This window comes from Mirounga angustirostris, unplaced genomic scaffold, assembly GCF_029215605.1.
Source record: "Mirounga angustirostris isolate CCGP_5_RB_7025 unplaced genomic scaffold, mMirAng1.0.hap1 SCAF_4, whole genome shotgun sequence".
In the NCBI taxonomy this organism is placed as follows: domain Eukaryota; kingdom Metazoa; phylum Chordata; class Mammalia; order Carnivora; family Phocidae; genus Mirounga; species Mirounga angustirostris.
The window spans coordinates 135,460,793-135,477,212 of record NW_026991712.1 but is presented as its reverse complement, the minus strand read 5'-3'; the positions used below and the strand labels follow the sequence as shown (position 1 = coordinate 135,477,212).

Here is a 16,420-nt window from a genome sequence, read left to right as displayed (position 1 = left end):
TATGAATTGGAATATATGTAGCGAAGGACCATCCCATAGAAATATAACTGTAGCGAAGCACCATCCCACAGGATAACTGTAGCGAAGCACCATCCCATAGAAACATAAAGCAAGCTGCAAATGAGAGCCACATGTATCATTTAAAATTTTCTTGTAGCCACATTTAAAAAATTAAAAGGTGGAATTAATTTTATTTTTTTAAGATTTTATTTATTTATTTATTTGACAGAGACAGCGAGAGAGGGAACACAAGCAGGGGGAGTGGGAGAGGGAGAAGCAGGCTCCCCACCGAGCAAGGAGCCTGATGCGGGGCTCGATCCCCAGGACCCTAGGACCACGACCTGAGCCGAAGGCAGTTGCTCAACCAACTGAGCCACCCAGGCGCCCCAAGGTGGAATTAATTTTAACAATATATTTTACTTAGCCCAAGTACGTATGGAATATTATCACTTCAACATATTTAAAAATTATTGATTAGCTATTTTACATTCTCCTTATCCAACTAAGTCTTTGAAAACTGGCGTGCCTACTAAGTGCCCATGGGTGCAGTGGCTAAGAGCTCCCCCTCCAGAGAGCAGCATATCTCAGTCATGCTTCAAGAGCTCCGTGGCCGCGTGCGGCCAGCGGCTCCGTCCTGTAATGAACAGGGCCCTTCACAAGCAGTAGAGAAGAGAGTTAGGCAAACTCGGTTCCAAAAGTGGGGGAAAGATTTGGTGGGTTTTACTCACTTGCTAAATGAAGTAACTCATTTGGATAAACAGCTACCCTCAAACCACAGAAGGCGAGAAGAAAGAGAAAGTAACAAGCCCCATACCCCAGCTCACAGCGGAGCCTCAGAATCGCTGCTGTGGCCGGAGGCAGCCTCGTTGCTACATTTCCTTTGTCTCTTTCTCCCTGTATCTCTCTGTGTTGTATGAAGAATATTCCAATCCATATCACATTGCCTGGAGGCGATGTGTTCTTTGGCCTCCTCATATGAAAGAAATCCAGTAAATGTAGGAAAGTATTACTTGTAATCTGATTTATATTGATGTAGAATGAAAGTCTGTCATAAATCCACAGGGAAGATTGGTTGTCGGGAGCCTGAGGCCTTTATATAATTAGAGGAGGCATCCAATCTCAGAATCGATATTTAAATGCAAAAGCAGCAAATAGGAAGATTTTGATAGTTTTGTTGTAATATTCAACTCTGTCTCCTTCCCTTTCCCAGCAGGCTGGCACAGCATTTCTGAAGGTATTTTTGGAAAGAACAGGTTGTTTTGCCTTGCTTACTAGTCATACATATCATACTAGCAGCTGTTATGTAGGGAATTTCAGTTGGATGACAGAATGTGGTCAATGACGAAGATAAGAAACTGGGTACCAGAGAATTAACAGAAGATGGAAAACAGAGATGGAAGGGGAGTTCAGGTTTTGCTCTGACAAAGTTTCTATTATTTTGCTGTTTTTTTGCTGCAAAATAAGGTAGAAATCACTATGTCAGGGTAACTAGCATGAGGTATTAGTATCAATTTCATAAGTTCAAGGTAACGAAACACCTGGGGCTATCGTGCTAACATGACAGCAGTTAAGAGTTCATCCTCTAGGTAGAGCTGTGCTACCTGGGTTCAAGTGGAGGCTTCACCACTTACTGTCTGTGTGTTCTTCAGCAAGGTGCTTATCCTCTCTGTGTCTTCCTTTCCTTCAAGTCAAGTGCAGATAGTAGTAGTATATACCACATGAGGTGGTTGTGAAGATCAATGAGAGAATCATGAAAAGTGTTTGCTAAGTCACTAGAAGGCAAACATGGTGCAGGACGCCAAGGACGCAAAGATGGGCTCATAGGCTAGTGGGAAGACAGATCCACAGATAGATCACCTCAATACAGTGACTTTTTAAAACTTCCAGATCAGGTTGTCTTTTGAGTTGCTCCTTCAGTTTGGACTGGGGTTGCTGAAAGCAGTCATGAGTCCTGAGATCAAGGTACCCGGGCTTAAACCCACAAATTATATGTACTTTGTAATCAACTGTATGACATTGGTGAGACTTTCATAGAGAGCTGTGGTGGGAGCCAAGTCAAGATGGCCTGGCTTTCCATTGATTGGTGGAAGAGTCATATAACTACAATGGGAAAAGTGCCAATTATGATGATTTTTATATTAGAGTGAGAGCAGGGAACTCACCAGGTGGCTGACATCTGGGCCAAGCACTCTTTGAAACTGTTTGCCTCCCTCAACCCATTGCATCCTCCAGTAAGCTTAAGCTGTACATAGAATTATCCTTATTTTATAGATAAGTAAATTGAGCCTCAGAGAGGTAAAATAATTTGCTCAAGGTCACATGGCTGCTGTGTGGTGGAGCAGGGAAGTGAACAATCTGTCTTAATAAGAAAAACCAACCTCACCCCCCAAAAAGTCTTCATAGACAAAACTGATGTATTAGAATTCCCCAGATTTCTAAAAGGTCTTGATTACAGACTCCCTTCTTTGATGTAGGCTTAGCTCTGACAGATTTTTGTATTTGTTTGTTTGTTTGTTTGCATTAGGGGAATTTCAGAATAAAATATCACTTTATGACAAGTACAGTAATTTTTTTCTTCAAGTCCTAATAAGAAATGATTTATCAATTCACAGAAATACCCCTCCTCCCATATACTTAAAAACAAAACAGGGGTGCCAGCCTGGCTCAGTCAGTGGAGCATGCGATTCTTGATCTCAGGGTTGTGAGTTTGAGCCCCATGTTGGGTGTAGAGATTACTTAAAAACATTTAAAAACAAAACACAGAGGCCTTGCATTTTGACATGGACCAGATTTTGTCCTATCATGTCCTATATTCATCACGTTATTTTTGATGCTGAAAGCCTTTTCAGCCAACAGAACTCTCATAATAATTTTATAAGGGAGCTGCTCACTCTGCTTCTCAGACAAACCTAAGTCAGAAAAGCTGAGTTTACTAAGTTTAGATCATTTCTCACACACAGAGCAGAAAGAAAACTGAAGGAAGCCATAAGACAGCTTTTCCTGTTTAGCACACCGTTACCAGTAGGAGAGGATGACAGTGACAGGAACACTGGCTTGACACCCCTTTCAGCACTGCCCATAAAGGTACAAGAAGTACGAGGGACACCAGACACATTTGGGACATCTCTTTCCTCCCTCATGCCCACCAGGGGGCGCACTAAAATCTCACCTTTTCTGTGGCGACTGCTTTAGTCTTAACCTCAGGACAAGGAAATATGAGGACTAAATGTGACAGTAGATGTAAGGCTTCTGACTCATGGTATGGCCCAATAAATGATAGCTTCTCCCGATCACTCACCCAAATAGATTAACATTAGAGTAAAAGTAAGTTCATCTGGAAAGACCCAGCTGGCTCCTCAGGTGGCAGTTCTGGGTTCACAGCTAGTCTCCTTGTGACCTAAGGCCTGTTGACTCCAGGAAAAAAGAACTCTGGATCTCCACTTTCCCCAAAATTGCTGACCTGATGTCTGCTGTTGATGCTCCACATCAGAATGTACCACAACCTCCCAATTAGACAAGCTACTTTTCAACTTTGGGCCAGGAGGGTGACTGGGGATTCCAAATATGAAACATAGTGCTCTGTGGTGACAACGTAAGGAGCAGCACGTCAGAGTAGAGGGATCGCTAGCCTAAAAATCAGGAGCCCTGGGTTCCACTCTCAGCTCCTCCATCTGTTCCTTGAGTGGCCTTAAGCAAGTCATTTCATGTCCTGGACTTATTTCCCTATTGATAAAATGAAATGTTGAATTAATTGTTAAGCTATAGAATCCTTCCTGGTTCTGTAGTTCTGTGATGATGTTCCATTACATCAGGGCCAATATAATTCAGAGGTGATGGATTAACATGCATTATTTGCAAACTTTATGTTGCTATTTTTTTAAAACCAAATTAAACTGTTTTCAGTTGCTTCAGGAAACTACATCCAGCTGGATAAATACCTGCTTTCCTATTAGCTGATTGGGTTTTTTGTTCCATGGACCATATTGGACAAGTTAGGCCCATTTTCAAATTGGTGAAGGAGGCCAATTGCCTGAGAGATGTTAGCCTTTATCCCAAAACTTGAGCTTGACATTTTATACAAGCATAACTCATGGGATACCATATTTATTTCTCTAACTACCTTAATTCTACCTTTACCTTCTCAATGATATTTTCAAATCTAAAATATGAGATGTGGAGGAGAAAATGCGAGGGTTTGGGTCCAGGCCCTTCACTACCCTCTAGGAACCTTTACTCATCTTTCAGATCCACATCTCTTACTAGATCACTGTAGTGTGTGGTGTGTGGAAATCAGCTAGATTTCCACAGCTGTCACGAGGCAGGTTCATTGGATCCAAGATGACTTGACATTTCCCCTTCTTCCAATGCTCTGTCATAGGACTGATAGGGATTACTGAGGTGTCTATTAAGGAGAATGAGAGGAAAGTAATAAGGACTGATTTACAAGGTGTTTTTGTTTTTTGTTTTTTGTTTTTTAATTAGGGCTCTCGTTCCTCAGTTGTCAGAGTAAGACTGAAGCCCCTTGGGTTCCTGGCAAGAATGGGGAGCTTAGTGAGCTCAGTTAACTCTTGAGCAGTACCTTAAGGAGAGGGTGCATGGTGTGGGGGTGAAATAATAGTCCTATCTCTGGACCTACAGAGGAGACAGAAAAGGATGCATTGAGAAAGAGCTGAGGGAATGGTCTTCCCCGCCTGCTTTTGCTTTAATTTATTCTGTTTTTCTCCTGTGACAAAGGGCATTAATAACAGTTTAGGATACCACAATTTCAAAAGCAGACATTTACTTTAATCCACACAACAGGTCTGTAAGATTGACTGTGATGGACAATTAAAATGCTAACTTTCTTGGTTCCTGCCAGAACACAAAGATGTCTTCTAGGGAAAGGCTGAATGTGCACCCAAAAGAGCCCTCAGCAACATGGCATTCCCCTGGTGCATTGACCATGGTTTAAGATACAGTCCTGGACTTTGAGAATCCAGAAGGGCAGCTGGGATAGGACCTGCATTAATCAAGTTCCCAGAGACTGAAGTATAAAAAGCTAGATGTTCATGGATTAATTTACAGTGAGGAATGCAGCTGTTGGGCTACCCAGAAGGCTTGAGTCAGCAGATAGGAACATTCTCTCTCAGCATGCTAATTATTTCAGAAGCCAAATTATCATCAGAAGGCCAATTTATTCACTTAAAGTGAAAAATACAAATTTTAAGTGAACCAGATGTTCATGTTACCCCAGTCTCTCCTGACAGATAAATACACAGGAAACCAAATTATTAGAAGATTGTTTAAGGGGTAGGGAATCAGAGAAAGGGGCATTTGCCAGTCCAATGTGTGTCTTTCAGCACCCGAACCCATAGAAGGAATAGCCTTGCCAAGAAAACCATCACACTTGGGATGCCTGGGTGGCTCAGTTGGTTAAGTGTCTGCTTTCAGCTCAGGTCATGATCCCAGGGTCCCGGGATCGAGTCCCACATTGGTCTCTCTGCTCAGCGGAGAGCCCTGCTTCTCCCTCTCCCTCTGCTGCTCCCCCTGCTTGTGCTCTCTCTCTCTTTCTCTCTGATAAATAAATAAATAAAATATTTATTAAAAAAAAAAACATCATGCTTTAGTCTGGCGAGCTAATCTTCCTCTCCCCGCACTAGGCAAGGACAGGCACTGCCAGGGCTGCCCTTGGCCGCTCTCCATTTTCATTGCTTCTGTTTCCCATGGTTCTTATCCGAACAGGGTTACAATACAAATAATTAGTTTTCTGCTTACTTTCTGGGATTGCTCCCAAATGATCTCAATTGGAATTTTTGCAATTCCAAAACTCATTAGTCACACATTTATAAACAGTGTCTTACTTTTCTAGTGCAGATGGCTAATCCAGCTCACTAAGTGTGGATTTTACGAGTTTAGCTCTTGAAAATCTCATTTTTGACTTAATGAGCAGCATTACACTTTCATATGAAAAGTGTGTGTGTGTGTGTGTGTGTGTTTCACAGATTGAGAACTGGAGATTCAGAGCGGCTGAGTGCCTTGCTCTGGGTCACACAGCTAGTAGTGATTGGTAGCGATGGAACAGAAACCCAGATCATCTGAGTTCAGATTCCACTCTTGTTCCATTGGATATAATTGAGGTTTCTACTATTAGGAAGTTTCATTTTGAAGCAAGAAAGGAAAATCAATTGTGTTCTTAAGAATTAGCTTTGAAAAATGTCAACTGAATTTTTTTTCCCTAAATGGAGGGCTTGGGCGGAGGCATAAAAATATGCAGTGGAGGAGATGAGAAGGGGTAAATAAAAGGGTCACTCATATGTCTCCTCCTGCTTGGGGAGCCATCAGGTCCAGCCACAGAGCGTCCAGCGACCTTGTCTGGGAGTACACAAGTAAGTGGATGTGTTTCGTTGCAGAATATGAGTATATCTGAGACAAGAGGAAAAATCCTCCACTATCGCGTGACCTTGCAGGAGGTGGCAGGGGGGAAAGTCACACTACAGAACATCACAGAACACACCTCCTGGACCTGGGTCGTTCCCAGAACTGGGAACTGGGTTGTGACTGTGTCTGCAGCTAACTCAAAAGGCAGTTCCCTGCCCACTCGTATTAACATAACGGACCTGTGTGGGGCAGGTAAGTACCAACTTTCCTTTAATATCGCCTATGGGAAACTGTGTCTTACTTATGTCTTATCTCCCACAGGCTCAGCCCAGGGCCTGGCATGAGTAACACAGGAGTTTAGACTTTGGAGCCAACAGCCTTCAGAGGTTCTTTTGCACTTAGCCTATGAGTGGCATTGGACAAGTGAATTAACACCTCTGAGCTTCAATTTCCCCCTCTGTAAAGTAAGGATTATATTATCTGTCTTGCAGGTCATTGTGAGATTAAATACAAAAACTAATACATAGCAGGTGCTTAACAAATGTTAGTTAAGGAAATGTTAGTTACATTAAATTGAACACTAATATCTGGCTAATTTTTCTGGACACAAGAAGAGTATGTGTTGTCAAATTCTAGGAAAAAACATTCTACACTTATAGTCAAAACATATTTTAAAACCAATAGTATTAAAATGAAATCCTGGCTGTAATGAAACTGCAGTAAAGTTTTTCTATATTGCAGCTCTTTATTACACAAATTTAGATATTTATCCAATTATCTACATTGAAATCTCCCAACTATACACATTTTATAGTTGCATGCTCTGAAAACTCATTTCTTAAGATAAAAGCCTATGATTAGTCAATAAAGTGGATATGAGTGCTATTTCTCAATGTCAAGATCATTGGCCTAACTTTTCCAAAAATGCCTAATAAAACTATAATTAAATCCTTTCTTAAAATTCAGTTGAACAATTTTATCTACATATGAGTCTAACAATCATCGCTTGAAAGAAGCTTCTACCCAAACATTATTTTATATACACTGTTAAATCTTAGTTATATATCCTTTCAGTCATATATCCATAAACTTAGGGATGATAGAGTAGATAAAAATAACTAGAAGAAAATACAAGTAAATATTGATGTAACTTGAAGTTGGTATATGAGTTAGGAATTGCTTTTAGGAGTAAGGGTTGCTCGTACCAGAGGTCTGGTGACATCATTAAGATTCCAGGCTCCTTCCTTCTGTTTCCTCTGCCAAGTTGGCTTCCAACCTCAAGATGGAAAAGGACCAAGATGGCTGCCAGAGCGCTATCTACTTTCTTCTAGGAAAAGAAGGAAGAGAGGAGGGCCTACACCTCACCCTCAAGGAGCTTTGCTCCAGGTCACACAACACACTTGTAGTCATTGGCTCTAACTGGTCACCTGGTCACACCCAGCTGCAGAGGAGGCTTAGAAATATATTTCAGGCAGCAGTGTTCCCTTGCTAAAGAGGAGAGAATGTTTGGGAGGCAACTGGTAATCTGTGCCTATGTGGGTGGGTACCTAAGGCACAAACCTGAGAAGATGAATTAACTGTGGGGGAATAAAGCTCAAACTTTATGCACAGTAAAATAAAAATTTTAAAAACATCATAAACAAAGCTTTAAAAATGTAAATAACAGTTTAAGAAAAGCATATATCACATTTTTGGCAAAAAGAGATTGATTATCTACCTATCTATCTATCTATCTATCTATCTATCTATCTATCTATCTATCTATCTATCTATCTGTCTATCTATCTACTTTTTCAAATAAATAAGAGATTGGGGATATGAACAGGCAACTCAAAAAATAAATAGAAAAGTAGCAGTAAAGATACGAAAATATGTTCAGCCTAACCAGCAATCAATGAGGTGCAAATTTTGAGAAAACATGAGAAACCAAATCAGACTGAGAAAGAGTAAGTAGAATTAGTTTAACCCATGTGGGTGAGTGTCTGGGGAAAAGATATGCTGTACCCTGCTGGTGGGTATGTAAATTGGTACAACTTTCTGAAGACAGTTTGGCCATATATAACTTTAAATACTAATGTATCTTTGACCAAAAAATTTTACCATTAGAGATGTATCCTCAGAAAATGATAAGTGCTTAAAAGTGTAAGCACAAAGATGTTTGTTGAAAAATTTTTGAAATAGTGAAACACCACAAACAACCTAAATGTAAAATAATAGAGAAGGGGCTGGTTTAATATATCATGACTTTCACCTGCCTTAACCCCACACTAGGGTTAAAGTGACATTGTAGCTATGTTTTTATTGGCAAGGAAAGATGCACATAATTAGTAAAACGTTAGGCTTTCAATAGTATATATGGGATGATGCCATTTAAAATATGTGTTTACATGAGTACACATTTTTTGCATTGTAAAAAATCTAGTAGAATGTATGTGGAAATATTAATAGAGGTCACGACTGTATCATGGGACTACAGGTGATTTTCCTTCCCTTTTGCTTTTTATATTTTAAAATTTTTTCTTCTTTGGGTAAGTACTGCATATATAGTTTTTAAAGTGAATTCTGTAGGGGAAATTGAACTCACATCACTATTTAGTATCCTGCTATTGTTAAAATGTAGTATGTCAGAATACCTTACTTCTTCAAATGTCACTGCAGATGGGTCTTGAAGCTAAAAACTTCATGAATTTTCTGGGTTTGTTCCAGGTGCTTTATTTAGATTTGGTAACAACTTCTCAAAATGACACATTCATTATATTAGAGCTGGCCTCTGCTTCATTCATTCAACAGTCATTTCCTGAGCATATACTACATAAGGGAGCTAGAATCCAATAATAGGTTAAAAATACTGTTGAAGTCCTCCAGTTATATTCAGTCATGTGGGAGGGACAGACATAAACAAGGAAACTGTGGTGCAGTATAATAAGTGTGAGATTAGAGGGATGGCCAGGTAACTCTAGGAACAGAGGAAAGATGAAGCATGGGCTTGGAGAGGATGCCCGGGAAGGAAGAACATGTGACTGGAGTATGGAGAGACAAGTTGGTGGGAGCCAGGTGAGGAAGTGGAGGTATGTGGGCATGAGGGTTTGCTTTAAAGTGAGATCTGAGCAAATGTGGAAGTTGAGGAAGAGAATTGGGTTGGGAAGAGTTTGGAGATAAAGGGGAGAGAGGAGCTAATTAAAGGAATGAGGTTCATGGGGAGTGGGAAGATGATGGAAACCAGGTGTTGCATAAGGATGAGGCTCAATAAGGATGAACATGTAGAGGAGGTATGATAGGACAGTACTTGAACTGAGCTGTAACTAAGAGGATCCTGGTCCTGGAAATCTTGAATTCTCAAGGGTTTATTGTCTCTCCTAAGATCACATCTTAACCACCCAATAAAACCACCCAATACTCTGTGTATCTCAGAATGACGTGGAGGACACATTGGCAAATTACACCATCCCATCCTTGAGTGCTCTTGTCTCACACATATTCTGAATGATCTGTAGGAATGGCATACCATGATTTTGTCTCCCTCTCTTTCAGTATCTGTTCACACCACTCACATATATAACTTTCCTCTTAGGAAAGGAAAAATAATGTGCCCCCCACCCAGGCAGAATTATGTTGACTTTGAGAAAGTAGGGACAACTTTGTTGTAAAAAGCACCTGCCAGAGCATTGCCTATAAAGAATCATTAGACTGATTTTGTTGGTTTACAGTGAAGATTGAATGTGTGCTAAACCCTGCAGTCAACAAGTAAAAACGTATTTAATATTTCAGACCAGTCCCTGTGCTCAAGACTTCTTGAAACTACAGGAAGAGTCAGAAGCCAGTACAGTCATAAACAGAGACCCACACAGATGTCAGAGACTGAGGCCCCAAGAGGTGAAGGAACCTAGCCAAGACCATACATCCAGTTAGTGGCAGAGCTGGACTGAAAAACCAGGCCACCTGCCTTTTAGGTGGGCACGTATTCCAAATACCTTATGAATTGCATAATTCTGTTCAGAGGCTCTCAGGGAAAAAGGAGATGGGAAGTTGAATGATTGAGGCTAAAGAAAAAATTTTGAAAGGTGATAGAAAGAAGGTGAGTTGTTAGCAGAGTTCTGAAAGAGAGAATGTGCCCTGGGAAACATCATGGGAAGGAAATTCAGGCTGTGTTCCTGGTAAATATGATGACTCAGACAGGGCAATGCCAAGTTGCTTTGCTTAGCTCATTCCAAAGAAGCAGTGGTCAGAAGGGCTCTTTGGCTATTTTAGCCCATCACCTGCCAAAGGGTAACTGGAACCTATAGGTGCTCAATAAATACTTACTAAATGAATGCATTTCATTCTCAAAAAAAAAAAAAAAAATCTTGTGGCATAGCCAGGACATCCAATACCAAGGCAGATGAATATAAGGAACCCCTACTGGGGAATTCCAGTCCCTGGCAAAATAGCCAATGCCCAGGTTACAGGTTCTCACCACCAAGCACAGTTCTGAGGATGCTACACAAGGGACAGGATGGATGGCTGAATGCAGTGGGATAGTGATAAGGGGGAGCCCTGAGGTAAGCACTTTCTGGTTTTACTCCTTCTTCTTGCTCCTGTTACCCTGATATGATCATTGCTTGGACATTTCAGCTATGGAGCAGGGAAGTCCAGAGAGCAGAACAGAGTAACTTCAAGGAAGCCCTGATACCTAACTGTAGAGGGGGTCTGAGAGCAAAGAGTACCTGTGAGCTGGCTGGCTTTTGAGATTTCTCCTGCCATCCACCCCATGTGCCTGGCAATTACAAAAGAGAATAACAGCCTTGATTCCCCATGAAGAGCAGTGTCAGCCATAGAGGCATGGGTAGGTTCTGGAGGTACCAGGTATACCTCGGGGGAACCTGGGGACAGGTGGAGCTCAGGCTGCATCACTGTAGGCTCTCAGGCCTGGAGCTTTCCACCCTGAACAGCTCCTCCTCCCCACCTGAACTTGCCTGGGGAAGCACAAGCTAGGGGAAACCTTTCACTCTCCTCCCATAGAAAGATAAAGGCCAAGGCTGCTGAGCAGCCCAAGAAAAAAAACACAAGATCCCAAAGGAGAAAATCAGGAGAAATCTGAGGGGCACATGTTCTGGGAAAGGCGGCCTGTACCATAGGAAATCTCACTAATGCAACAGAAAGAACGAAAGTTTAGAATAAGCATAACAAGTATCCTTAGAAAGATTAGAGAGGATGCTAGAAACATGACTCAGTCAGAATTAGGTGGTTATAAAGAAGCCCCAAATAAAGAGATTCAGTATGGAAAGTTAGTTTTGAAATCAAGAACACAGCCAATGGGTTGGATAGCAGAAGGGACTCATCTGAAGACTGAATGAGTGAGCAGAAGATTGGGTGAGAGACTTTTGCTAAAGGCATCCAAAACGGGGAAAGAAGTCAAAACATGAGAAAACTTAAAATTAACATCGAGAGAATAGAAAGAGAAGTTATGAACTACTTAAAAGGATTTCCAGTAACAGGAAAAACTAAATGAAGGGGGAAAATACTTGAAAATGTTTATAAGAAAATCCTTTGGTGGCGTATAACATGCTGGTGTACGGCGCTGGGGCGGGCCTTTGGCAGCGGGGCAGAGGCTGTGTGCATGTGGGGGTGGGGGGGATACGGAAAACCTCAGCACCTTCCACTGATGCTGCTGCGAACTTAACACTCCTCTAAAACATAAACTCTGTTTTTGAAAAGTCTCTGCAAAAAAAAAAAGAAAAAATCAGCAGGGGGAGGGGGGTGGGGAGAGGAAAACAAATTAGTGCAGAATGAGCAACAGGATTGACCCCAAGAATACAAAGATGGATCAATATCAGAAAAATGTATTAATGTAATTCATCACAATAATAAAAAAAGAGAAAAGGGGTATGTTTCTAATGGATGTAGAGAAGTATTTGGTGAGAATTTTTTTTTTTTTAAGATTTTATTTATTTATTTGAGACAGAGAGAATGAGAGACAGAGAGCATGAGAGGGAGGAGGGTCAGAGGGAGAAGCAGACTCCCTGCCGAGCAGGGAGCCCGATGCGGGACTCGATCCCGGGACTCCAGGATCATGACCTGAGCTGAAGGCAGTCGCTTAACCAACTGAGCCACCCAGGCGCCCTGGTGAAAAAGAATTTTTTAGTAAAGAGGATTTTATAAAAATAAACCTATTTGAAAACTATGAAGAAAAAAGAAAACTTTTTAGTTTTTTAGAGACTTTCTACCAAAAACCTACAGCAAGTATCACGCTAATGAATATAGGTAGGCATATTCTCTTTAAAATTTGCAACAAGATAAAAACAAAAAAATAAGAGATTTAAAGATTGGAAGGAGAAGATATTTTACGTGTGCAGCTAATAAGATTACTACATGGAAAATTCAACAAGGGCAATAAATTATTAGAACAATTAGAAATTCTAGCAGGTTTGCCAGAAATAAGAATAACACACACAAATTAATGCTATAATAAATGGTAGAAAATAAGATGCCAGTTAAATAGCAAACTCAAAGTATAAAGTGTCTAGGAATTAGCCTGTAACAAAGAATGCATAAAAGCCTTACCTCCATTAAGGAGGAGCTGGGGCTTTTAAAGAGGAACTGAAAAATTTCAACGAAACAGCATATTTATGAATGGAACAATTTAACTTAATTCCAATAAAAAATACCAGCTGGAATTTCTGGGGACTCTGATAAACTGATTCTTAAAGCTATATGGAAGAATAAAGTGTCATGAATATCCAGGACCACTTTGAAAAATGATGGGCAAAATGAGGAAGGGACTTTACCAAGTAAATAATCAGATATCACAATGCCTAATAATGTGAACAGTGTGTTCTGGCAAAGAAGTTGACCCCAGACACAGACCCATGAATATATGGAACTTGGTGTATATGTTAGGGATGGTATCACATTTGGAAAAATTGACTCACAGTATGGAAAAATATAAAAAATTTATTCCCTTAAGAAAAAAGGTTTCTAGCTAGATTTGGATTAAAAACTTAAATGGAGAAGGTAAAACCAAAAGCCAATAGGAGAAAATGTAGTTGAGTATCTTTGTGCCCCCAGGATGAAGAATTTCATAAACAAGACTCAAAATGCACAAGCAAATAGATAAATTTACCTACATCAAAGTAAATATGTGCAACAAACACTTCATAAAGTTATCAGAGAGTTGAAAGACTGGAGTATATTTCTAGTGTTGAAAACTAACAAATGACTGATAGCCAGAATATAAAACCTATTTCTGTAAATCAGAGAAAAGACAGGAAACTCAAGAGAAAACATGAGTTAAGTATATGAGCAGGGAGTTTACCGAGGGAGAAGTCAGATTACTAGTAATATATAAAGAAGAGCTCAGCTTCATAAGAAATTGGAAAATGATTTATTAAAAAAAAATCAGAAAACCAAAATAAAACCACAGTTAAATTAGCCCCTTTACATGTACCAGATTGGCAAAAATTTGAAAGTCAGAGAATGCCAAGTGTTGGTGGGGAAATAAGAATCCTCATGCTTTTCTTGTTGGAGTGTCAACTGATTAGCTATTTTAGAGATCACTCTGGCTGTGTTTAATGAAATAATGTGTGGATTTGCTCTATAATTGAGCAGCTCTGTGAAGATATATCCAGAGACACTCTTGCACACATGAGGACATGCCAGAGAATGTTCACTGCATCCTTGTTTGTGTTAGCAAAGAGTTGGAAAGAACCTCCTGATTGTCACTTGGAGACTGGACAGAAAGAGGTTTGAGGTAGCAGTTGGAAGGAATGAGCTGGATTTACATATAGCAGCAGGGTGGACATATTCCAGAAATATAATATTGAGTGGGAAGGAAAAAGTAAGAAAAAGCATTAAATGTACTCCCAGCACGTTTCATGAAAATACAGAACACTAGCACAAAGCCACATTAACTTTCAAGGATACATAGATACCTAAATAAACATCTGAGAGGTAGATTAGAAGGATGCATATATCACTACAGCAGGTACCTTTGGGAACACAGAAGTGGAAGATGAAGGGGAAAATAATTCTACAAATATCCCTGCACAGGATCCTTGCACTAATAAGAACAAATCTGAAGTTCTTAACAAGAAATTGGTTCTTCCTAAAGCTTTGCTGGGATGAATTGTTTTTACATCTTTATCCATCTGTGATTTTGCTTTTGTGCTTCCCCCCTTTTCCCCAAAAAGAGTTGCTGGCTCCTCGCCAGGTCTCTGCCAACTCGAAGGGTGTGGACAACATTATGGTGACATGGGAGCCTCCCGGGAAAGCTGCACCTGCTGTCCAGGAGTATGTGGTGGAGTGGAAGGAGCTCCATCCCAGGGGTGGCACGCAGCCCCCTCTAAACTGGCTGCGGAGTACCCCCTCCAATGTGTCTGCTCTGATTTCAGGTATTTTATTGTTCACCTTCCTCTTCAAATGCTACTGAGTTTCACTTTTTATTTTTAAGAAATCACAGGTGAGAACCCAGAACCTTCCTCAATTACAGGCAGCTGAATAAGAGGGACAGTGATGACCTAGAGTCCTTCAAGACAGCACCTCAGAATACAGCACTACAGTCATAGAAGACCAACTGATTGACCAAAAACTCTAGTATTTATGGAAAATTCGTGTGCCTGGCACAGAGCCATATAAAACAAATGCATCATTGAACCACACAAGCATGGCTGATAGCTAAGTAGTAACCAGTCAGTGTGATGGGCACCTTTCACTTGGGAGTTTATGTAATTCTCAGAACAATCATGTGCAGCAAGTGTTTAATTATATCCGTTGTACAGATGAGGAAACCAGGAGATCTTTCATTCCCAATTCTCCTGAATATTATTTGTGTGATAATAAATCCAGAATTATCTATATGATAATCAGCATCTCAGTCCTCAAGTCCAAATCTGTCAGTGGTTTCTATCAAGTGATAGCATCTGAAAAGATGTTAAAACGATCGGACAGAACTTCGTTAATGTCACTTTTAGGAATAAGCTCAGCATAGTAAAAAGTGCAGGTTCTACAGCCAGACTATCTGGGGTTAAGCCCTGGCCCTCTCACTTACTAGGTTGTGTGACCTACAGCAAATTACTTAACTTCTCTCTGCCTCAGTTTCCTTATCTGTCAAATGAGGAAAATAATAATACCTACCTCATTGGGAATTAATGTAGAGAAAACATTGTGAACAGAGCCTCACGCATTTTAAGTACTTGGTAATTTAGCTGTCACTGTTATTATTATACATGACAGGGCTAAGATTCTCATAGTTTTTCAAACTCTAAATTCTATAGTATTTTTATTACGCCATGCCATCATTACACCTGCCCAAGAGGATATGCACACCCTGCCTATGGAGACAAGACAAATGAAATAAGCAGAGCACACCACCAAACAATACGTGAGCTAGTCCTTAACTGTGGGCCTCTTTTACAGTTTAGCTGTTAGACTTCTAGTGGATTGTGTTCAGTTATAATCACTACACCTAAAGATGGTGTTGTCTAGATAACCCAGTGAACATCAGAGGAAGACGAACAAGTCATTGGGGGTCTGGAACTTTTAATGTGAGAACCATTTAAGGGCACCTGGGTGGCTCAGTTGATTAAGCATCTGACTCTTGATCTCAGCTCAGGTCTTGCTCTCAGGGTTGTGAGTTCAAGCCCCGCACTGGGCTCCATTCTGGGTGTGGAGTCTACTTTAAAATAATAATAATAATAATAATAATAATAATAATAATAATAATAATAATAATAGTAATAATGTGGGAACCATTTAGCCCATAGAAGAGAATTCTAGATGTGTGTGGGCGATTTGATGGCTGTTGCTGGCTTTGATGTATATGTGAGAAAGAGTATGTGTCCTTTGTTGCTCTGGAGAACAAAACTAAGTCCTCTACATGGAAATTATAAGGCGGATATCAGCTCAATTTTGAGACAGAAATTGCCTTACATGTGATAGTCTCTAATAGGACAATTGAGTAGCCCTCGGGGCAATGCATTCCCTGTCCCTAGAATTGTTGCTGTAGAACCAACTTCCCTTTAGGGCTGTTATGCCCATCAGATCAAATGAAATAGTGGATAGAAAAGGCATTTACTGAACGCCAAACTGC

General features: G+C 40.4%; 1 protein-coding gene across 1 annotated transcript in view; it reads left to right on the top strand.

Moving 5' to 3' along the window:
• Positions 1-16,420, top strand: part of IL12RB2 (interleukin 12 receptor subunit beta 2) — a 77,898-nt gene that overhangs the window by 41,371 nt on the left and 20,107 nt on the right. Inside the window, exons 9-10 of the mRNA XM_045897442.3 lie at positions 6,390-6,609; positions 14,523-14,723. Of these exons, the coding sequence (XP_045753398.1) occupies positions 6,390-6,609; positions 14,523-14,723 (421 nt within the window). The remainder of the gene's footprint in view (positions 1-6,389; positions 6,610-14,522; positions 14,724-16,420) is intronic.